We start from the raw sequence: 23,104 nt of genomic DNA, 5'->3' as shown, positions 1-23,104 counted from the left end.
CACCTCAAGGGGTCTTGGGTGAGGGCTTGCTGGGTCCCCAGAGGCCAGAAGCAAAACCTGCTCTCAGGAGGTCTGTCCCTTCCTCCTCCAGGCCACTTGTCACTCCCCCTATCTAGGAAGCTTCCTGGGGATGCCTGTCCTGGGACCCCGTTCCTGAGCCCACCCCACCAGCAGCTTAGGTTGCAGACAGGCCCCCCCCCCATTAGAAAACATGTTTCCAGGGGGACTTCCTTCCTCCAGCCTGTCCCTGGACCCCAGCCCAGGGATGTGCCACCTCACCCTTCACCCAGGGAAGATCATGCTATCAAGGGATGAGAGGACCAGTGAGAAGCCTTCGGGCTGGGCAGGGGGTGGTGTTTCATCTGAGCCTGGCCTGGGAAGGTCTGGGCCTTCCTCCGTTTCCCCAGCTCAGGCAAGGAAGGGAAAGAAGCTTCTAGGTTCTCCCGCGGGGGAATATCCTGCTCCTCCCTTTTCCTTTTCTCTCCCCATTTCAGGGTCCCCTACTCTGGGTGGCAGGAGGGGAGATGAGTCGGTAGGAGGCGAAAGATGACAAATGGACTCAAGATTTAAAAATCCTCCTTTATTGGGAAGGAGACTGAGGAACCTTAATAATTTATCACACGGGGAGCCCCAAGAAGCCCTGTCCGCCTGAACCCTTGGGGGCAGAGGGGAGGGGCGGGGGCTCCAGGAGTTTCCTGAGAGGGCTGTGTGCTGGGAGCTAAGGTGACACATTCAGTCCCAGGCACAGAGAACATACACTCAGGAAGTGAGGAGATGGACAGACCCCCTCTCCAAGGATGGGGTCAGGTCCCCCCCATGAAGGCACAACGGCAGGGAAGGTTTGGCAGTGGTTGAGTGTCAGGGGTCGACAAAGGACACCATGATATAGCGAGTGCCCCGGGTCGTGGGCAGCCCCTCGTGGTAGTGGGTGAGGCGGCCAGGGTGCAGGAGCCCCCAGCCCTTCCTCGGGGATGAGACCACGCAGTCATAGCGCAGGAAGCGGCAGCCACCTCCCTGGGAAGAGGAGAAGGGGACAATTGGGGTAGGCGGACGTGGGGCCTGGGGAGCGGGCAGGTAGCAGGGGGTGGGGCAGCCAGGCAAGTGGGGAGGACGGGCATGGGCCGGGGTATCCGCAGACAGGGAAACCCAGGGGAAGGGATTCAGGAGGTGACACCCACCAAATAACTGGGAAACGGGAAAAGGCCAGGCCACGGGCAGGGAGGCAGCTGAGGGGAGCATGCAGGGGCTCCGGGGGGATGTCGGGGCTCGAGGACAAGTGCATGTGTGGAGGGGCAGGCGCACCTCGTAGTCCAGGCCCTTGTGGTTGAGGGCAACGTTGAGGGTGAAGGTGGACGAGTCGTGGTGTGGCCGCAGAGCGGGCTGCTCGTCCGGCCGATAGCGGACCACAAAGTTCATCACTGCCCGAGTCTGGGGGACACGAGAGAAGAGGCTGCAGGGATGGCCGTGAGATCCAGGGGGTCTTCTGGGGAGATGACAGCCCTATCTGGGGAAGAGGCCCTTGTGTGGAAGGGCCTCACTGCTAACGGGGTCTCAGCCTGGCTGCTCCCCTCCCCAGGCCACCCTCTGCAGTGTCATGCCTGGGGACCGGATGCCATGGAGATCCCACGGAGCCCCAGACACTACAGGGGCTGAAAGCTCTGTGGGGAGACTTCCCGCCTGGGACTGGGTGGGCAGGCGGAGGAGGCAGCGGTGGCCCACCTTAGTGTGGTAGCCCGGGAACAGGCTCTCGGTCATGGGCCCCACGTACGTCCGCAGCAGCTGCAGCCACTGGTCCTCGTAGCCCACTTGCTTCATGTGGATGTCCACGGTGGGCACGTTCTCGTAGCCTCCAGCCAGCCTGGAATCCTGTGGCCGGTGGGCACTGAGCCACCCCACGCTCTCTGGGTGTGGCCTCCCCCTTCTCACCCCCAGGCCTTAAAACCTGTGCTCCCTCCATCTGGAACAGTCTTCTCCGCCACTTCTCAGCTTGACTAACTGCTACTGGACCTTCAAGTCTTGGCTAAGATGTCACCTTTCCTGTGAAGCCCCCTGGTCCTCCCAAGTCTGGGCCAAGGCCACCCCGTGGCTCCCATAGCACCTGGGCTGCCCGTCACAGCCTCAGAAGCTGGGTGGCCCCTGCTACCTACGGGAGGGCAGAGCCCAGCTGGCACGAGTCATCGCTGCACGGCTCTGTCTACGGTAGTGACTCAATAAATATTTCTTTTTGTTTTTTCTTTTTTTTTTTGAGACAGAGTCTCACTTTGTTGCCCGGGCTAGAGTGCCGTGGCATCAGCCGCGCTCACAGCAACCTCTAACTCTTGGGCTCAAGTGATCTTCCTGCCTCAGCCTCCCGAGTAGCTGGGACAACAGGCATGCGCCACCATGCCCGGCTAATTTTTTTTTTTTTTTATATATATTTTTAGCTGTCCATATAATTTCTTTCTATTTTTAATAGAGACGGGGTCTCGCTCTTGCTCAGGCTGGTCTCGAACTCCTGAGCTCAAACAATCCGCCCACCTCGGCCTCCCAGAGTGCTAGGATTACAGGTGTGAGCCACCACACTCGGACGCAATAGATATTTCTTGAATGAATGACAGCAGCTGTACCACCAGGGGCCTCTCCCACTTGGGGCACCCCTCTCTGTTCCCACTCTCCTGACTCCCTTGCTCCTGGACCAGACCACGCATCCCCCTCCTCCTGGGGGGCCCCCTCCCTCTCTGCCCAGCCCCCACCTCGTGCCGGCCTCCTGACCACTGGCCGTAGTGCTCCATTTCCTCCACCAGCTCGTCGCACATCTGGTCTGACAGTAGCGGGAACCAGTACACATCTGGGCATGGCTGAGGACAGGGGCAGGGGAAGAACAGGGCCAGGGTGATACTGCCGAACAGGGAAAGGGGACAGGCGGCACATGGACAGAGCAGGGAGGAGGAGGGAAGGTGGGATGAGAGCAGCTGGGGACGGGCCAGGCCGAGGGTTGCACAGCACAGGTGGCAGGAGGGTCCCAGAGGCCTGGGTGCTGGGACCGTGGTTTCCAAACTTCTTTACATCAACGCATCCCTCATTAAAGATGTGACTGCACCCACAACCGCAAGAGGAGTCCCTCTGTCGAATGCCGGGGGTGGGGCTGGAGCCCTACCGCTCAGCTCTGCCTCCCTCTTGCCCTCTTGCCTGAGCGGGGAGCTCAAGGTGAAAATCGCTCATCCAGGCGGTGGCGGGGGGGCAGCGGGGGCAGAGGGCCTGGCCAGGGGGCAGGCGGGGCCTGAGCTGGCTCACCTGCTCCACAATCTCCTGCCCTTCCAGGGCCCGGCTGTAGTTCTCATGGATGTACTGTTCCCTCCAGTCCTGCGGGGGATGGAGCATGTCAGACGTGTGTCCCCTTCACTCCCAGCCCCGGTGGTGTTGGGCGGGGGGTGGGGAACGCGCACACTCCGGGTGAGGCCCCACTCACAAGGGGGTTGTCGAAGATCTGCCAGAGGTCAGGGTGCAGGTGGTCTGTGTCGTACCGGGAGGTGGCCAGGAGCCGGCCGAATTCCTGCTGATTGCTGAGGTGGAGGAAGATGCCCTGGGGTGGGAGGGTGGGGGTGATGTGGGAGACGCCAGAGGACTGCCCCCTGCCTCCCAGCACCCGGCCCCCAGGCACTGCACCCTGGGCCTGACAGCCACTCACCTTGTCCCGCAGGCTCTTACAGAAGGCCATGTCCGGGTCAGTGTCGCTGCCCGAGAACACCTCCCTCTGGGGCAGCTCCTTGCGCAGGGTCTCCCCACGGATCACGTAGGCCTGGGATATGTAGGGCACATTCCACACGCTCCTGGAGGCACCAGCGCCAGGGTCAGTGAGGTGGGTGGCCCCCAAATTCTGCCCAGTTCATCCCAGGAAGTCCTTTCCTCGAGACATCGCAGTCCCTGAGCCTCCAGGGCCCCTCACGTCCCGTCAGGGCATGACTGGTCATGACCACCCCAAGCCGTGGCACATCCTACCGGTGAGTGGCCTGGGCCCTTAACAGCAAGGGGCTGGGGGCTGCCTCGGCCCCAGGTTGGCGGCGGTGGGTGAGGGGGGTTGGCTGCGGCCGGACTCACACTCGCTTCCGCTGCACCAGCTCCACGTAGTCCTCAGAGCGCGCATAGTACTCGTCCGGGCTCAGCGCTCCCCAGAAGTTGGACCAGAGCTTGCCATGGCGCGACAGCATCGGTGCTATCACCTTCCTGCGGACGGGTGGGCGTGAGGGCTGGGCAGAGGGGAGCAGGCCTCACGGAGCCCCGTGCCCAGGAAGGAGTGGGGTCCCGGGGACTATGGGGCGCCCTGGCTGAGGGCGACAAGCGACCTGTTCTCCTCAATGAGGATACGCAGGGTCTGTGGGTTGGTGAGGACAGCGTCGGCGTCCAGGCTGAAGTAGAACTCACACTCGGGGTCCTGCCGACAACTGTCCCTGGAGGTGACAGACCCACAGAGAGAAGCTGACACGGGCAGCAGGTAGGGGGAGGGGCAGTAGGATGAGAGGAAAGCCCCCACCCCCAGGTCCTCTGTTAGTCGCAAGGGAGGGGACAGTCGCGTGGGGCTGCGAGAGTGCAGAGGCCCAGGAGGGGCTGGCTGGGTGACAGGTGAGGTAAGTGCCACGCAGCGGGTGGCAGCGCCCCCAGCCCACCCTCCTCCCTGCTCCTCTCTCCGCCCAGCACATACTTACATGGCCATGTCCCTGGCCTCGCCCGGGGTCAGGGCCTCCTCTGGCCCCACCAGCTTCACAGCTGAGAAGTGGTCCTGGAGGTGCGGCCAGGAGTCTGCGACATGGGGCTCATGGAACACCTCCTGGGGACGGCGGGGATGGCAGAAAGATGGCGCCAGGTGGATGTTGGGGGGCGAGACCAGAGGGAGTTTGGGACCAGGGGTGGGGATTCTGATCAGGACAGGGGAAGGGTCCCCCGGGAGGGTCTATAAGGGAGGGCGTCTCACGTTGTTGTGTAGGAAAAGGGTGATCCGGTCAGGGGGATAGTCCAGGAGCAGCAGCCGCTGCAGGAAGCGGGGCAGAAACGGGGTAGGTTGTTCCACAAACACGGCCAGAAGCACCCGGGGGGGAGGCTGGAAGACACAACATGATGGGACTCAGAGGAGAGCTGAGCCTGCCCTCTGTCCCCTAACCCCCCACCAGGGGTGAGGGTCCGACGAGCTCTGCCCCCACGCCTGCCCAGCGTGCTCTGCCTGCAGCCCGACTCCAGTACCCTCATGCCCCACCCTGGCACCCCCTCACCTGCCCCCCCGGGAGTGTCCTCCGGTCCCGATTGCAGAACCCACAGCCTCCCTGAGGAGTCCAGCCATTGGGGACATAGTTTCCCAGGTAGTTCAGCTGGAGCTGTTGGGGAGAGACATGTATGGCTGAGGCAGAGGAGTCCAGGGGCAGCGGTGAGGGGTCAGGGGACAGGTAGGGACAGAGCAGCAGGGGGAGGGGGAGCCTCTTCCAGTTCCTCTGCTGCGGGGGCTGGGGAGGGCCAACTTCTCAGAAGGTTACAGGTGTCTAGTGGTTGGGGAAGGGCAGGGGAGGGGCCACTGGGAGCACCTTAGTGGGACCGTTTCCATGGACCACAACGGGGAGGGTGTCGTAGGCCACGTTCCGGATTCGCACACGATTCCGATCAAATTTTAAAACTACTTCATCTGGGGAAAAAAGGCCAGGGTTTAGACTCCCTTTCTCTGGGAACTGCCAAAGTTTAGAACAGGTTCTTCTAAATACAGGGGTCTCAATTTCTCCAGGGGATAAAGAGACGCCTGTGTCATCCTGGACTGTGGCTCTGTGGTGGCAGGAGCCCTCAGCTTCTGACCAGGTTGCTTCCCTGGAGAGCTCCACCACCTACTTCCTGTGTGACCTGGGGCAAGTCACAGCGCCTCAGGGAGTCAGTTTCCTCCTCTGTATAAGGTAGATAACCAGGGACCTTCCCTGTGTTAAATGAAATCACACAAGCACAGCCCCGGCCTGTGCCTCAGCTGGGCAAGCTTCTGCTGCTACTGCTCGGCCACCCAGGTGTTCAATGACATTAACATAAAGGTGAGCTGTACCCAGCCCAGTCCCACCAGGGGCCCCTCCTGGTTCAGTACTCTCTCATCGCCCACCTCCCACGGCCTTCCTCCTCACCTAAAGCCCCATTGAGGTTCTGAAAGATCCGGGATTTATGGTCCAGATTAAGGCTGAGTTTCTCCTGCATGGGATGGATGAGACGGGACAGTGAATGGAAGGGCGGCAGGAGGACATCATCTGTCTCTTTCTCTTTACAGCTTTCCCCACTCCCCTTGATCCCTCCTCTCCCATCCAGCCCCCACTCCCACATGGCTGCAGGGTGCCACCACTCCTCTGCCCCTCCCCACCCTCAGTCCTGGGTCCAGGTAGAGTCGCGTGTAGAACAGTTGATCGTCGTCGTCATCCTTGTACTTCCACTGGCGGACGATCTGGTGGATGGTGGGGGCGAAGCCGATGAATCCTGGTAGGGAGGGGAAGTGTTGACCCCAAGACCCTAAGACCCCCAGGGTCCCACGGGCCTGTCCCCACACCCTCTCCAGCCCTCAGGCACCTGGAACACGGCCATGCCCCACCGCTCTTGGCCCCTCTGCCTCGGGCACTCTGCCACTCACCACCAGAGTTGAGGAAGCGCTTCCCCGTGCCCACCTCAGGGTACTGCTCCGCCAGCCCCCACTCGGGCCAGCAGAAGCCCTCTGCAGAGAAGAGCAGGCGGCTGCCACTCTGGACAAACTTCTTCAGCAGCTCTGAGGGGCTGCCAGCCAAAATCACATCGTAGCTAGGCATGGAAGGGGAGAATGAGCAGGAGGCCACTAGGAACCTCAGCATCCTTACCCTTCCTCATGTTCCCCCTCCTTTTTCACCAGCCCCAGCCCCTTTACCTGTCCACAAACATGATGACCATATCCTCCCGGTCTGCATATTTCTCCATTTCCTTCCTTAGCCACCTGACCTTCTGCCCTCCACCAACGGTTCGGGCCACATCACCCCCTCGCCACTCCTCTCCCAGGCCCAGGGTCTGTGGGGGAGACCCGCCATGCCAGGGAAGGGCTCAGCCGGCCAGGATTGGGGGAGCTCCTGACCAGGCTCACCGTGGAGACCCAGACATCCAGTCCTCAGCCCACCCCTCCTGCAGGGACCCCTTCCCAGGGGCCTGAGGGCTTTCCCCACTCCTCACCCGCACAGTGTAGTTGAAGAACTCAGCAGACTGCAGGAAACGCCGGTATCCCTCCGTCTCAGCTGTGGCCACGGTGATCACCAGCAGCTTCTCTGTCACCAGTAGGGAATTGGCACTTGGGACCCACCCACCCTCAGCTCCGTGCCCCACGTGTCTCGCTCTCTGCAGGGGCCCTCCACCTCCCTCTGACTCTACTATCGTCGCTTTTCTCTTCTTTCCCATTCCCTCTTAAACTCTTCCCACCCCGGGTCACTTCGACCCCTGTGAGAGCAGGGTGGGAGTGACACCAAGGAAGTCGGGGTCAGTTCGCACGGGGAGGCTGGAAGTCCCAGTTCAGGGTGGGGAGTGGCCGAGGGGCCGCGAGATTCAGTCTCAAGGAGCGCGCTGGGCGGGGCAGAGGCTGGACACCCCCAGAGCCCCTGGCCCCCTCTCGGACCAGGTTGGCAGACACGTCAGCCGGCGTCCACTCGGCCGGGCCGGCCCTCCCCGGGTTCTCACCTGGGTTGACGGGGCTGCTGCCCCGGGGCCGGTCGGAGGCTGAGGCGACAGGAGGCGGGGGCCGCAGCAGCAGCAGCAACGGCAGCAGGAGCCGGGATCCCGGGCCCGACGGGGCCATGGCGGGGAGCGGGCCGGGACGGCACACAGGTCCGCACCGGGCTCGGTTGTGCGTCTGGATCCCAACTCTGGGGAAGGAGGAACCCGGGCTGCCGTGCGGCCCGCCGCGAGGAGGAGCAGGGCTGGGGCTCCGCCCTGGAAAAAAGGCGTATCCGGAGGCTACAGAAAACTCGAGATGCTGGCGCCGCAGACAAGGCGAGGATTGTCCCCGGGCGCGCGGCCGGGGGCGGGGGAGGGCGGGGGAGTGCGGGGGCTCGGGCCGGCTAGCGGGAGACCGGGACTTAGGTCCGAGCCAGCCGGGCCCGCTGCCCACCGGGCCCGCTGCCCACCTGACCCATGTGGAAACTGAAACCCGGAGAGGGGAAGTGACCCCGCGCAGAGGGTCTGGCGGGACGCGGAGGCGGGTCCTTGCCACAGCCCTGCCCGGCATAGCCGGGCGGAAGGCCGGGAGAGCGAGGGTCTGGGGGCGCGCGGAGCGGGGACGAGTGGAGGAGGGGGGGCGGCAGGGAGGCAGAAGGCTGCGGAGTCTACGGCGGGACTGGGGCCCGGGAGAGCCAGAGGATTGAGCTTTTGGCAGAGGGCCACCAGGGACCTTTCGGATTGCCCACTAAAGCCTGCCACTTTCTTTAACAGTCCGGCCCACCACTTCTGCCCCGGGAGAAGCTCCAGGGTCTGCCGCTGTGATGATGGCATCTTCAGAAGAACCAAAGGAAAATAACGTTTTTCGAAAGACCCCCTGGCACCACCTCTTTAAAGTGACCCACAAAATTTACACAACCACACTGAAGCCGGAAGTAGTTTTGCCCCTATAAAACATGGCGGAAAGCTTTCTTGTCTCCAAGGGAACATTACGTTAAAGAGTATAAGGGGTGGGGAATCGTTCTGCGCACGCGCAGAAGTACGTGCCGCCGGAAGTGATGATGCCCCACCTAAGCCGTAGGTTTTAGTACGCGTGCGCAGTAGGCTTTCCCGGCAGCTGTGTTGTGCAAATGGTGGAGAAGAAAACCTCGGGTATGTGAACCCCCTGCGGTTCGCCTCTGTCCTCCTCCCAAGTCCAAACCAGGCCCAGAATTTCCTCACCTAGTTATTCGTCTCAAATCCCTTCCCCAACCCTCGGGTTCTGGCATTGGGGCAGCCCCCAAACCACGTTTTATTGACGCCTGCTCCAAGCTGGATGCAAGGGATGGAGAGAAGAAAGATCCCAGTTATCCGAGAACTGGCTTTCTGGGGCGGGGGCGGGGTGGGATGGGGGACAGACACGCAGACCTAACACTGCATTTCAGAGTGATAGGCGCTGTGGCAAAGGGAGGCCGCACAGTGCGTGGGCGCGGGGAGGAGTGGCACCCAAGCCAGCTTCTGGGAAGGCGGGGACCGGGAAGGCTCGGAAGGAAAAAGAAAACGCTTTAATTGAGTCTTGAAAGTCGAATTACAACTTCGCCTGGTGTACATGCACGGGAACTCCTCTCTCCAGCAGCAGGAACGGTACGTGCAAAGGCAAGAAGGAAAAAGCAAGTCGCTTAGGAAGCCAAGTTTACAGTTTGGAGCTTGCAGAGAAGTAAGAAAGGCCGGAGGACTGGGAAAAGGTTACGTTTTGAAAGGCGTTATATGCACTGCCGAGGAGTTTTATGGTGAGGCAGCGGAGAGCATCAAAGGCTTTTAAGGCAAGGGAGTGACCTAAGCAATATCTTTTACAACGGCAGTGTCAGCTTCAGTGCAGAGGACGGATTGGAGGAACTAGAACAACACTAGCCAGCAGAACTTTCTGGATGATGGGAATGATCTTAGTCAGTATGGGGTATTAGCCACGTGTAGCTGTTGAGTACTTGAAATGTGGCTAGTGCAACTGAGGAATTTTAAATTTTAATTTTTTTAAAGGGCAATATCATCTGCTGTCCTAGAAGCTTGGCTGACCAGACTTTTATTTTAGCCTTCCTGTCCGATGGGAATATTCCAACTCCAGCAATTTCTTGGAGTGAGGAGCAGCCTGTGCAGGAAAACTAACATTGGAATTGGGCCGACTTTAGATAAATTAGGACTACAGTTTGCAGCCTTGGTTGTAGATGAGAATCACCTGGAGGCTGGAGAGCTTTTCATTTATTTATCTAATTTTCTTTTTTTTTTTTTTTTTTTTTTGAGACAGAGTCTCACTCTGTTGCCCAGGCTAGAGTGAGTGCCGTGGCGTCAGCCTAGCTCACAGCAACCTCAAACTCCTGAGCTCAAGCGATCCTCCTGTCTCAGCCTCCCGAGTAGCTGGGACTACAGGCATGCGCCACCATGCCCGGCTAATTATTTCTATATATATATTTTAGCTGTCCATATAATTTCTTTCTATTTTTAGTAGAGGTGGGGTCTCGCTCTTGCTCAGGCTGGTCTCGAACTCCTGAGCTGAAACGATCCGCCCACCTCGGCCTCCCAGAGTGCTAGGATTACAGGCGTGAGCCACCGCGCCTGGCCTAATTTTCTTTTTTTTTAAGAGACAGGGTCTTGCTATGTTGCCCAGGTTGGTCTGGAACTCCTGGCTTTAAGCAATCCTCCCACCTCTGCCTCCCATAATTGTGGGATTACAGGAGTGAGCAAGCACACACTTATTGGATCTTAATTTGTCTAAATTTAAATTTAAATAACCACATGTGACTAGTGGCTACCTTATTGTATACCACAAGTCTAGAGGCTGGAAGCCAGTTCGAGTTATCAAATAGTCCAGATAAAAAGAGATGAGGTCGGGACTGTGCCAGATTGACTTTCAGTAAATCCAATAATGTCACTGTTTTCTTAAAACCCCTCACTGGATCTCTATCACTCTTGTCATAAAATGCCCCAAATGCAAATTCCTTTAGGCACTTAAGACTCCTAATGATCTGCCTCTTTTGTATTTCTCCCCTCTCCCACTTTATACAACAGCCCTACTGAACAAAACAGTGTTTTGAAGTCACCACAGTCTCCCATCCAGGCCTTCTCTCAAGTTGGCACCGAGGTGGAAACACTCTGCTCTCTTCCCCAACCAGGCTATTCATCAGTTAGGGCTTAACCTAGACTTGCCTTCTTCTGGGAAGTCTTCCCTGACTGCCCTAAGGCCAAGTCAGGTGTTTCTGTCTTGTGTTCTGTAGCACTTTGTACTTCCCTCTCCTAGCGTATACTGTGTGTACTGTGTTTCTTTGTTGACTCGTTTGTGTTCCACGCTAGACAGTAAGCTCTTGCATTCCCGGAACCTGCCACGTGGTAGGAAGACAGTGTGTATATGGTATGGTGATCAAGATCATGTGTTTCATTGCTGGGCAGTTCTGGGTTTGAGCTATGCCGCTTACAAGCAGTGTGAACTCTGGACTATTTCTTAACTGGGAATGATGATAGCTATCTCATGGGATTGTTGTGAGGGTTAAATGGTTCAGTTTATGCAAAGCTCTTAGTTAATACCTGGCTCATAGTAGGTGCCCGGCAAGTTTTTGCTACTGGTGCTGCTGCTATTAGTATTATGGTTCACGGGCACTGAAATGAATATTTATTGAGGAAAGAGATTATTTTGTGTAGTGGTGTCAGAACCTGGTGAGCAGCTAATATGGTAACGAGGAAAGAGGTTTAAAGTAATTCCTAGGTTTCTGGTCTGGACATCTGCGTAGGTGGTTCCGTTCACTTAGAGTGTGCAGGAGGAGAAGCAGACTTTAGATGGGGAGATTTTTAATATTGAGTTGCAGCATCAGTGGGGCCATCGGGTGGTTTCCTGCAGCAGCTGCATGGCCAGTTCTAGAGCTGAGGAGAGGGTTGTGGGTCGAGAGAATCATTTTGGAGTCATTTGCTCGTGGGTGATAGTCAGAGCCCTGTGTTTGCATTAGAAATCCCAGAAAGAATGTGTGGACTGAACAGGAGAAGAGGGACAGCCACCTCTGCAGAGACAGGGAGAGCAGCCAACTGGAAAACTGTGCCAGACCTGGGGGAGGAAGAGGACAGAAGTCCTGTCAAGGAGGCAAACAAAGGAGCTCTGTCAACCTGGGGAAGGGAGTCAGCACAGTCACAGGGTGTAGGGAGCCGGAGTCAGGAGGCATCTAGAAATGCACGCTGGAGTTGGCCCTCGGAGGTCACCAGCGCCCTGAGTGTGGGTGGTCCCCACCGGCTGGTCAGGTGGGAGTCAGATTGATGGGGTGGAGGAGCGGATGGGAGGTGAGGACACATCACGCGGCCACTCTCAAAGGAGAGTAGCCGTGAGGGTGGGAAGACCCGTGAGAGTGCAGCAGGCTTTTCTGTGGAAGGGAGGGTGCCGGAGGGAGGAGAGGAACTCGAGCTGGATGGAGGGCTGGGTTTAGTGGTGGGGCTTAGGGCAGGGGGTGCTTCCACTTGGAATCCTGGTTGCTGGTGGGCTCATGGATGGGCGTGCTTACATCTGGATGGACCCAGACTCCTTTGGGGTAGGCAGTGAGATTGCTGAGCAGTAGGGCCACATGCATTAAGGTCCCAGTAGTGCCTGGAAGCCCTGAGCGCATAGTGGCCTCCACAGTCCACACAGTTGTGTGATTCCTGCTTCTGCCAGCAGCGAGATATCTCCGGGGGTGGGGGGTCTCACCGACTGGGTCTGGGATTGGGAGGAAGGGCTGGGCTGAAGGGCTAGACAGCAGGCATGAGAGAGTGAAATGGTCTCGGCCTGCTGGGAAGGAAGCGAAGGCAGAGGGCTGCCCTCCTGGGAGAAGACCTGGGGGGCCGTGGGCTTGGTGACCGGGACGAGATCAGAGAACTGTAGCTCCCCAGCCCCGGGGCATCTTTCACACACCGCCTAATGCCGAGGCTGCCAGCTTCTCTCTTTTCCGTGCCCCCCATAACTCTGCTTGCCCCGCCCCATCTAGTCCGCTCCCAGGACCCTGGGCAGCGGCGGGTGCTGGACCGGGCAGCCCGGCAGCGTCGCATCAACAGACAGCTCGAGGCCTTGGAGAATGACAACTTCCAGGACGACCCCCACGCAGGACTGCCCCAGCTGGGCAAGAGGCTGCCTCAGTTTGATGACGATGCAGACACTGGTGAGGCGGGTAGAGGGCAGAGGGTGGGACGGGCCCGGTGGGACAAGGCTGGCTGAAGGAAGGGGGAAGAGTCTGCCCAGGTCAGGGCTGTGGAGGACCCAGGAGCCCCTTCTGGCCCTGCCGGCGACTGGTCCTGTGGCTGTGAGCAGCTGCGGTCCATTTATGTGCCTCGGGTTCCTCTCGTGTGTAGGCTGGAGAAGATGGAGTAGATGAGCTCTGAGGTTTGGGGTATGGAGGTGACAGTCGGCTGGGGTTGGAGAATTGGGGTGAAGGGCGGAGGCTGGAGGAGAGGGGCAGACTCAGCGCCCAGGGGGGCATGTGGGCACTGGGAGTGACCAGCCACAGAAAGGAGTCGTCTTCCTTGGCAAGTGTCAAGCAACTAATGCCCTTGACCCCTAGGAAAGAAAAAGAAGAAGACTCGAGGTGATCATTTTAAACTTCGCTTCCGAAAAAACTTTCAGGCCTTGCTGGAGGAGCAGGTGAGATGGAAGCCAGCCTGGGAGGACCCCCAGGGAAGGGGCGGGCCTGCGGAGAGCCTGGTCCCTGGCGGGGGTTTGCTGCGTGGGTGTGCAGAGGAGTCATAGAGCCTGTCCCCTGTCTGCAGAACTTGAGTGTGGCTGAGGGCCCCAACTACCTGACAGCCTGTGCGGGCCCCCCGTCGCGGCCCCAGCGCCCCTTCTGTGCTGTGTGCGGCTTCCCCTCCCCGTACACCTGCGTCAGCTGTGGTGCCCGGTACTGCACCGTGCGCTGCCTGGGCACCCACCAGGAGACCAGGTGAGCTTGGGACCTCACCCGCTCCACCCACTCCTCCCGCGGCCCCCAGCCTCCCCGGGCCTCTCTCCTCAACCTGGGCTGCTTCTCTGTCTGCAGATGTCTGAAGTGGACCGTGTGAGCCTGGGCATCAGAGGCAGGGCGTCCGTGTGTAACCTGGGTTCTGAAAGGCATCACCAGCCGGGGGCTCCCCCTGGACTGAGGGAGGAGCCACTCACTGAACAAAACTGTGTCTTACCTACCAGGGAAGACCAGTCTTGCATCTGCAGACCGTGGTGGGAGGTGGGCCGGGCCCACTGAGTGCTGTTGTAATAAAAGGCCTCATGCCAGGAGCCTGCCGGTTTGGTTGTGGGGTGCTTGGGGGCAAGGGTGATGGGTCACCTGTCTCTCTTACTCATTTCCCCATCTCTCTTCCTCCTGCCTGCCACTCACCCCTTCCACTGTCTGCCCTTCTGTGTCCCTGAGCATGAGGGATTTTGTCACCTCTCACCCCTACATCTCTGCCCTTCTTGGCTGCTGCTTTATCTTCTTTTGGTCATTGACTTTGTGTTTGCTTTTTATTTCTCCAGTTACTCTGCATATTGTGAAAGTGTAGTTGGTTCCAGGGCTGGGAGGCGGCGGGTGGGAGGGCCGGGGAGACGGTGCAGGATGATGCACCGCACAGGGAGCCATCCTGTCCTGTCTTCAGGCACCTAACCAGATGGGAGAGGTTGGGCCTTGATCCTTGGTGTCACCAGCCTGAGAGAGCAGTTGTCCTTAGGAAGCCCTTGTTATCAGGGGCTGCAGTACGTGAAGTTATTAGCTGCACAGAAAACCCAAAAGTTTCTGGGAAGCAGGGGGGAATTCATGGTGTAGAGGCTCCTGTTCTTAGCGGCCCTGGATGCTGTGACTTGGGCGGTACTAGGGCTTCTTATACCCACATCTTGTCTAGGTGACTTGCACCTGGCCCACGGTGGTTTACATTTCTCTTTGCTCCTCGGTGGTGAGTTCTTTGAGGGCAGGGACCATGTCTTGGTGCCCACTCTGGCTCCTAGCAGAAAAGAAGCTCAGTTAATGTGAAAAAGGGCAAATGTGTCAATGGCCCTTTGTAGCCACGTGACTGCCTGTGATGGACGGAGAAATCAAGACTCAACCTAGTGACCACATTAAGGCACACACTTCAGTGCTCAGTTGTGAAGCTTGGCTCAGGCTGGTTTTCCTGAGGGGAAGGGGTGAGAGGAGCAGAGCTGGCATGCAGAAAAGGAGGAAGGAGCGGTGGGGTGGGACGGAGGAGACTTTGTGTTGGAGGCACCTGCAGGTGTCAGAAGTTGTAACTGGCTTTTGTCCTCCTTCACCGTGGGGCGGGGGGCACTCTCATGGCCCTTCAGGATGATAAGACACTTTTAAGGCATCTTTCATCTTTGAGAGGGAAGTCCCCTATCTGCTAACAAAGTGAGTCACATGGACTTGGCAGTAATAGAGTGTTGCACTGAGGGTCCCATGACACACGATTCCCAGTGCCTGGGCTCTTGTGCAGTCCCTTCCGCGTGGACTCTGGACTTGGCCTATGGGACACACGCACACTTTATGAAAAGCAGAGCGTGGAGGGGTAGGATATACGAACTTTCGTGGACTTGTTCGCCATGGGACCCTCTGTAGGGAGCGCCCAGGAAGCACCAGTGTTTCTGGGTGTGGAGCCCAGTAGGAAGCCTTGATGGGAAGGTGTGTCTGAGGCCTGGGGAGCAGACAGGTTGGTGAGGCTGGTAGCACTAGTGACAGGAGCTGCAGCCTCAGTGGAAAGTGATGAATTTGATGTGCCTGAAGCCCAGCCTGGTGAAAATATACTGGGGGTGGGTGTGCTTCTGAGGTGGGCCAGAGGGCCCTTGCAGAATGCGGATGTGGGCGCTCTCTCTGCAGGAGAGGGTGGATGCCAGCAAGTTAATGAGATGAGGGAAAAAAGGGGAGGGGGTGCCAAGCCCACCCACAACTCAGGACCAGGTCTGAGCTGGACACCGTCGAGCCATGCACACACCAGCAGACTTTCAGAGCCTTTTCTGGAAGCTGTTGACCCTTCCCAGATACGTTCTTGCACTAGACCCAGTCCATCTGACACAGAATTTCAAAGGGCTTGGCAGTCCTGATACCCACGATTGGGCCCAGGTAAAGCAGCTCTGCTCTAGACCAACTGTCGCCTTGTACAGCTGAGGAGAGTAAAAGGAGAGGCTCGTTATTCCTGAATGGCTGGGGCCAGCTCTGCTATTTCCAGTTTCCTGGAGCTGGAGCCACCTGTATCTGCTCCTCGATGACTCTTACCAGTAATTATGTGCCACTGTTGAAATCACTTGTAGCCCTTTCTCTATTTTGCTGGAGGAGGCAACCCAAAGGTTGTGGACTGTGGCAGTCTGGGGTCCAAGAACTGAGTTGACCCCTGGTGCCACCCCCACACGCCTTGCTTAGCTGGCCACTTCATGACACCTTCAACCCCTAAACAGTCACAATATACATTTATTTATGCATGTATTTATATATAACACACACACACACTCGGGGACACCTCCGTCCGCTTCACATCCCAGAGCCCAGGCTCAGAAGATGGACGAGGAGGGGTCCAGCCAAAGGGACTTCTCAGAGCGGTTCTTGGCCTGGAAGGCCCCAGGAGCGCAAGGCAAGGGGGCGTGGCTGGGGCGTGGCTCCAGTCGGAGAGGCGGGCCCAGAGATGGGCGTGGCCTGCTGGCACGGGGTGGAGCCTGGGGCGTGGCTTCCCCTGAGCCTGTTGTTGGGAGGGTGAGACCCGGCGGCGACCCCTCTCGTCTGGGGCAGTGGGAAGGAAAATGGGGCTCACAGGCCGCAGCTCCTACACATAGGCGTTTTTGCCGTATTTGCCAAAGCTGCTGTCGCCTTCATCACCCGACGCGGCGAGGGGCGCCACGGACGCCTTGTAGGGAAGCCGGGCTCTGTCGGGAGGGGCCTGGGTCAGAGGGAGGCGCGGCCTCGCCCCCTGCCCGCTTCCCCCCGGCCCGCTTCCCCCCGGCCCGCTTCCCCCGGCCCGCTTCCCCCTGCCCCGCTTCCCCCGGCCCGCTTCCCCCCTGCCCGCTTCCCCCGGCCCGCTTCCCCCCTGCCCGCTTCCCCCGGCCCCACCCCCGCGCGCTCGCCCCTCCCTCACCTGGCGGCGGGGTCCTCGTCAGGGCCGCAGCAGCGCGCGGAGCAGAGGCAGATGCCGCCCAGGATGGAGATCAGGGAGGCGCTCCAGCCCAGGTAGAGGGCGGGCCCCAGCTCGTACCTGGGACCAGTGCGTGGCGGGGGAGCTGGAGGTGAGGCGCCGGCTCTGGGGAACAGGGCTGAGTCCCACCCGCTGCCCCGAGAGCAGGGTCCCCTCACTCACTTGGTTCCGACGTACAGCGGGTCGAAGAAGTCCCGGGTGATGTTGAAGGCGTACCAGGAGATGGCCACCATCCCGCAGATACCTGCGGAGGCGGGAGGAGGACGGCGGTCCAGAGGGCAGGGTTTGTGGGGGAGGGGGCTTAGGGGAGGGGAAGGCCGGGGCTGCCCGGAGTAGAACGCGGGGCATGAAGTCCAAGAGCAGCAATTTCATCCAATGCCTTCCTCTCTGCCCCAGTTTATAAACCTTCCCACTTCCTGGGGTCAACTGCAAACTCCCCAGTCCAGCACTCAGGACCCTAACTCCAGCCCACCTTCTTCCCCTCCCGCCACTCGGGCCTCTTTGCCCCCTTCTTGGTCCCATACCTGCTTAGTCCACTCCATCACATCATTTCCTCACTTGGAATGTGCCGCATCCAAATCCCACCCACCTGTGAAAGCCCGGCCACCTCAGGAGCGTCCCAAGGGGCCCTGCGTGCCCTACCTGCCCTGTCCTCCCGCCTCCCAAAGCCCTCCAAGCCCTCGCAGCCTGTGACAGGCCTTAGCCACTGAGCGCAGAGAGTGCCCACAGCCAGGCAGACCCCTGGGCTGGCACCACTCCACCCGCGGGGAGCTTGTCCTGAACTTTCACCTCTGGAAAACAATACCCATCCTACTTCAAAGGCTTATTGTGAGGAGATGTGTGCAGAAATATAAGTTGCAAAGCGATGGCCAGTCCCATGGCACTGTTACTGTGCGCTGTGTGTGTGTGTGTGTGTGTGTGTAAGTCTGGTCGCCCAGCCAGGATGTAAGCTCTGGGAGGCAGACGCTCACTCTCACCTTTGAACTCCTCCCCACACCTGGCTCATAGTGGAGCTCAAGAATCACTGCTCATGGGCTGATTTGAGTCAAGGGATTGGGGGCTATGGTGAGGGTGGGGTGAGCAGGGAGGGAAGGGCAGGTGTCAATGCCAAGGGAAGGCAATGCCAGGAGTGGGGGGCTGGAGATGAGGACAAAGAACCCGGGGTCTGTGGCCACGGGCCACTCCAACCCCCACCGCCGTGCAGCCCCCCACCCATCACCTTCCCCAGTTACCAGCCAACATGTGTAGGGCCCCCGCGGTGGCCACCAGCTTGGCTTTCCTGGAGGGCGCCACGTTCCCAATGTTTGTGCAGCGCAGCCCCATTATGCTTAGGAAGAGGCCGAGGAAGCCCAGGAGGATGGCGGTGATCATGAGCGCTCTGCAGGCCTGGATGTACCCTGGGGAGGGGGCACAGTGTCAGTCTCTCCATCCTCCTCCCCTCTCCCACTCTGACAGCCCCTCACCTTCTTGCTCCTCTCTTGTCCCTAAAAGTCCCCAAATCCTCTCCTTTCCCCTTGGGCTCTGTCCAGCCTACCCCGCTGAGGACTTACAGGTCCCTCCCTATGAATCTCGGCCCCTCTTGCCAGCTCCCCTCCTCCCTGCCCTCCTCCCCCGCACCAGGAGCACTTTGCTTGTCCCTCTGTTGTAGGATTTCTCCTCCGCACTACAGACACTTTGGGTCAGATGATTCTTTGTTCTGGGGGACCGTCCTGTGCACTGTAGGATGTTCAGCAGCATCCTTGACCTCTACACGCTGGGTGCCAGGAGCAACCCCCGCCCCCAGGCCGTGACAATCCAAGTGCAGGGCCGCCTTGTTGAGAGCTGTCGCGTGCCCTTGTGCATTATGGACACTGCACCTGAGCACCCCGCCCCTTCTTCACACCCTAGTGTCCAGCACGGTGCAGGACACAGAGAGCTGTTTCTTCCTGGAGTAACCAGTAGGGGGCAGCAGTGCCTACGGCAGAGGGTCTAGGGCAGTTTCTGATCTGGAAGGTGGATACCTGGGCCCAGGATTCATCCAAATCAGTCTAGCTCATTTTCTTTCTTTTTCTGAGATGAGGTTTCACTATATGGCCCAGGCTGGTCTTGAACTCCTGGGCTCAAGCGATCCTCCTGCCTCAGCCTCCCGAGTCGCTGGGGTTGCAGGTGTGAGCCACCACTCCTGGCTTAGCTCATAAATCTTTCAGTGCCTCAGTTTCCCCTTCTCGAAACTGAGGGAAGCTGCTGGCTCCCTCTCGGGGCCTCTCCTACCTTCTCTGACTCTGATAGTTGGCAAGTGCTCCCAAGGACCTTGCACCCCTTTCCTGGGTGGGGCAGTACCAGGAGGTGAAGTGGCCCCAAGTTGAGGGGTAGGGAGGAGGGACAAAGTTCTCCGGGAACACATCCTTACTCCCAGCCACTCTCTGGCTTCCCCTCACCCCGACTCTGAATCCCCAGGAAGTTCCGGCAGTCATAGGGAGATTATTGAAGGGCCTGAAGTACGTGGGCTGAGTGGCTGGGGGTCAGGGTGCACAGCTGGGAGATGACAAGTCGACGGTCCTCTCAGGACCACAACCAGCCATGGAGTCTGAATTCCAGCTCCCCCTCTACCACCTGTGGGACTCTGGGCAGGTTGTTTAACCTTGCCAAGTTTTTTCAGCTTCTGTAAAAGGAGGTCTCTTCCTGCCACCCCCAACAGCAGGGCTATTATAGACATCAGGAAAATACATGGGTGGCAGTACCTACCACAAGGCCCGGAATCTGCCACCCTCTGCCCCTGCCCCTCAGGGGCTCTAGCCTCTGTCTTTCATGCACACCGCTATCCTCTCTCAGGCCAAGAGCAGCAGTTCCAAGTAGGGGCCCTCTTGGGTGCACAGGCTCACAGCAAAGTCCCCTCCTGACACCACGGTATGGTTGAGGGGTGTGTGAAGTGGGGCTGGCCCTGACTGCTGAGCTGGCTGCCTCCAGTGTCACTTTTGGCCACCCAGCACTCTGGGCTTCTGGCCCAGATTGTACTCAGCCTTTACAGGATTTTGGGGGGCACCTGCCCTGCAGTTAGTCCCGGAGAGATGGATGAAACATACAGCCCCCATCACTGCCTCAGGAGGTTCTGGGACTGGTGGGGGCACAAGAGACCTACCCGGACCCGTACCTGCTTACAGCATCTCTGACATTTAAGGGGGCAATTTCAAGGAACCCCGCCTCATACGCAGTGTTGGCTTCAGTTCCTTCCCCACCATGGGGTACCTACAGCACGGCGCCAGGAGAGCAGGCTGGCCCCGAAGGACCCAGTGAGGGTGGGGAGTGGTACTGCCTATGGTTCACAGCCACCAACTCTTGGTCTCCGGGCATGGGGCAGACCAAAGAGAGACTCCCCTGGGAAAATGATGGGGAGGGCTAGTCCCAGGGAGTGAGCACGAAGCAGGAAGATGCTGCAGCCACCAGAGAGGATAGCTCTGGGTCCAAAAAGCTACAGGCTCCAGCACTCTCGGAACCCCAAAAAACACACTGTGCATAAACATACACACGTGCATATACACACACCTCCTCCTTGTAGTAGACGCTCAGGCCTGCAAGACACCTCCATTCCCCTGGAGCCAGGCCTTCACAAGGGACCTTTAGAACTAAGCAGACGTGGAGACCAACGTCCCAGCCAGCAGATGCCCAGGGACCCTACTGAGACTGGAAGTGCATCAACCACCAAGAATCCGAGGTGGGGCCTCCTCGCTCTGCCCACCCCCAAAATAAAATGCTATATAACTGTGTTGAGTGCATGTATGTTAACATCATGTTAACGTTTTGTACTTTCTTGACCACCTGTGAATGGGGACTGTTACCATCCTAATCCTACAGACGGGTTAAGATGAAGCTTGTCTTACCGCCTGCCCAAGGCACAGAGTCAGTAGAGGCAGGAGTTGCCCCCGGCAGTCTGACTCCGGTGCCCGCACCTGTTGCCCATAAGATAGTGTCACACTAGGGCAGGGGGCCATGTGTGACAAGGTCTCCACTCCAATGCCAGATAGGGGCCATCCCCAGCACTCCTGGGTACAGACGCCCAGACCCCAGAGCTTGACCCAGCCTCCCCTGGCGTCTCTCCAACCTCCCACCCCCTTTGCACCCTGAAGCTCTCCCCACCCCATACCAGAGAGGGCCAGCAAGGACGGGAACTCCCAGCAGTTGGAGACTCCCATGGAGTCGGTAGCACAGCTATACCAGAGGTTCTCGAAGATGGTGTTGGTGGTGATGACATTTCCGTTCACGGTGGACACTCGCCAGTAGCTGTTTGGAAGGGTCACCCCCAGCATCAGCAGCCCCAGGGCTGCCATGAAGAAGCCAAAGGTTTCCACGGCCACCGACATGGTGGGACGCAGGGCCCTGAGGGGCTGGTGCCCCAAAGAGCGGGAGGCTAGAGCCCCTGGGGAACTCGAAGGGGCTTTGGCTCAGGAGGGTGCCAAGGCAGGCTGGGAGGGAGGGAGGGGGAGGGTGCAAGTCCAGCTGCAGTTTCTGCCTCCCTCTTCCTCGGGCTCAGGTCTGTCTCCGGGTTCTGCCTCCCTCCCTCTCTCTGGGTCTCTCCGCTTCCCAGCAGGTCAGGAGTGAGCCCAGCGCATGCGGCTGTTGACGAGGAGATGGAGGGAATAACCGAAACGGCCAAAAGTCCACCCCCTCCCCCCAGCCTCTGGGCTGCCCCGTCTCCCCGCCCCACGAGGGTGGGGGGAGCGGACTTACCAGGAGTGACGGACGGATACAGCCAAGGAGGGGCCCCCGGGGAGGCATTGGGAGCCAAGGGGAAGCTCTGTCTCTGACTCAGCTCTCATGGGGGCTGGGAATGGACCAGCGGGACAGGAGAAAAGGTGACTGAGAGACAGATGCGAGGGAGGATGAGAATGGACTCAGGCCCACACGCAGCCTGCAGTGGGGAAGGATGGGGGGAGCAGAGCCAACCCCTCAGGGTTGGGAGGACAATCCAAGACACTCAGAGACCTAGGGGTTGGGACATTTGAGTCTCCGAGGAAGATTAACGATGAATGAGGAGGCGGGAAGGGGGTAGAGACCAACAGCTCTGGAGTCCAACTCACCTGGATTTCAGCTTGACCCCACCACTGACCCCCACCACTGACCCAGGTGACCGGGGCAGGCGCTTCGGCCCCTTTGAGCGTGTGTCTGCTTCTGTCACTAGTGATACCACTGCTCACTTTCACAGGCTGTCACAGGGATTGCGACTACAGGTCCAAGGTCCCCAAACGTACCAAGTGCTCGATACTTGGGGACTGTCTTGGATCTGAGTGCCACGGGGCCGAGTGAGGCCACCAGGGCATCACTTTCCTCCAGATCTCTAATTGCCCCTCATTTAGTTGATCTTTGACTCTCGGCATCAAGCTTGATCCTGCTGCCAAGCGGCCCTGAGGTAGATCACAGGCCCAGAGTGTGATCCATTCAGAATTATCAGGAACTGTCACCAGCTGTTAATTATGATGGATTAGAAACCGTTGGGTCCCCGAGCCAGCGCTGAGCACCTGTCCCAGTGTGGACACTTTGATTTTCTGCCCCAGGGTCACAGCTGGGACAGCCCTGGTTCCCTTCTGGCAAGTGGCGCCAGGGCTCAATTCCTGAGGGGCTAGTCCTGCACACCCAGCCCCGGGGGACATCACTGAGCTGGACTGTACCTCCCTCTTCCCCCTTCCCGAGTCAGGCTCCTCCGAGCCTGTGCTCCCCTCAGGTGCCTCCTCCCCGTCCCCCCACCCCCAGGCTGGGCTGGCTCGGGCTGTGGAACGAGAGGTATGCAGGGAAGCAAAACAGGCCCACGCGGAGCCTGGCACGAGGGGGTGTGGGGCACGGCAGGCTGGGTGGGGACGGGTCGACCTTCCATCCCACCGGCCAGAGCAGGGCACCCTGGGCTCCCGACCTCTCCCAAGGCCCTGCCCACCCCATGCCAATGCCAGTTTCCTTCTCCACGAGGCACCCTCCCCCTGAGGAGGATGAGGGAGGGGGAAGAGGAGAGTGCAGGAAGACAAAGGGAGGGAAGGGCGGGGGTTGGGAGGAAGGTGGGGGGGTGCTGGTGTGGAAAACTCCAGGTGCTGAGAGGCAGCCGAGTGGGTCAGAGGAGACGGGAGGCATAAATCCCATCCCGTGTCCGCAGCTCTGCCCTTCCATCCTCTGGTCACTGCTCCCGCCCAGGATTCTAGGGCCATGAAAAGGGGCTTCGGGGAGGGGAGGAAGGAAGGGTGTAGGGTCTGGGCTGCTCCGGAACAAAGGAGGACCCCCCCACCAGCCTGGAGGGTAGAGCAGGAAAGGACTATGAGTGACCCCCCCACCCTGTGCCCAGCGGAAGCCCCTCCTCCAACTTGACGCGGAGGTTCCC

At 59.2% G+C, this 23,104-nt stretch overlaps 3 protein-coding genes across 3 annotated transcripts; 1 reads left to right on the top strand and 2 right to left on the bottom strand.

The window, feature by feature from the left end:
- Window positions 1–566: 566 nt before the first annotated feature.
- Window positions 567–8,093, bottom strand: PLOD3 (procollagen-lysine,2-oxoglutarate 5-dioxygenase 3). Its single transcript, XM_069485740.1, has 19 exons — window positions 7,678–8,093; window positions 7,180–7,271; window positions 6,884–7,020; window positions 6,617–6,780; window positions 6,353–6,465; window positions 6,123–6,186; window positions 5,550–5,647; window positions 5,244–5,345; window positions 4,949–5,074; window positions 4,683–4,804; window positions 4,323–4,427; window positions 4,078–4,203; window positions 3,668–3,809; window positions 3,449–3,562; window positions 3,274–3,342; window positions 2,733–2,837; window positions 1,720–1,866; window positions 1,303–1,428; window positions 567–1,014 (listed from the first exon to the last, which is right to left on the bottom strand). Exons 1-19 carry the CDS (start codon window positions 7,793–7,795, stop codon window positions 859–861), a joined length of 2,226 nt encoding a protein of 741 aa, XP_069341841.1. The 5' UTR covers window positions 7,796–8,093; the 3' UTR covers window positions 567–858.
- A 632-nt stretch (window positions 8,094–8,725) lies between these two features.
- ZNHIT1 (zinc finger HIT-type containing 1) lies at window positions 8,726–13,897 on the top strand. Its single transcript, XM_069485739.1, has 5 exons — window positions 8,726–8,805; window positions 12,627–12,797; window positions 13,197–13,276; window positions 13,402–13,571; window positions 13,668–13,897. Exons 1-5 carry the CDS (start codon window positions 8,784–8,786, stop codon window positions 13,687–13,689), a joined length of 465 nt encoding a protein of 154 aa, XP_069341840.1. The 5' UTR covers window positions 8,726–8,783; the 3' UTR covers window positions 13,690–13,897.
- Window positions 13,898–16,206: 2,309 nt separating this feature from the next.
- On the bottom strand, window positions 16,207–21,350 carry CLDN15 (claudin 15). Its single transcript, XM_069486097.1, has 5 exons — window positions 20,888–21,350; window positions 18,000–18,164; window positions 16,930–17,011; window positions 16,711–16,827; window positions 16,207–16,501 (listed from the first exon to the last, which is right to left on the bottom strand). Exons 1-5 carry the CDS (start codon window positions 21,102–21,104, stop codon window positions 16,402–16,404), a joined length of 681 nt encoding a protein of 226 aa, XP_069342198.1. The 5' UTR covers window positions 21,105–21,350; the 3' UTR covers window positions 16,207–16,401.
- Window positions 21,351–23,104: the final 1,754 nt, after the last annotated feature.

This window comes from Eulemur rufifrons, chromosome 14 (assembly GCF_041146395.1).
Source record: "Eulemur rufifrons isolate Redbay chromosome 14, OSU_ERuf_1, whole genome shotgun sequence".
NCBI lineage: Eukaryota > Metazoa > Chordata > Mammalia > Primates > Lemuridae > Eulemur > Eulemur rufifrons.
Note: the sequence above shows the minus strand (reverse complement) of the source record. Positions and strands in the feature narration are given on the sequence as shown.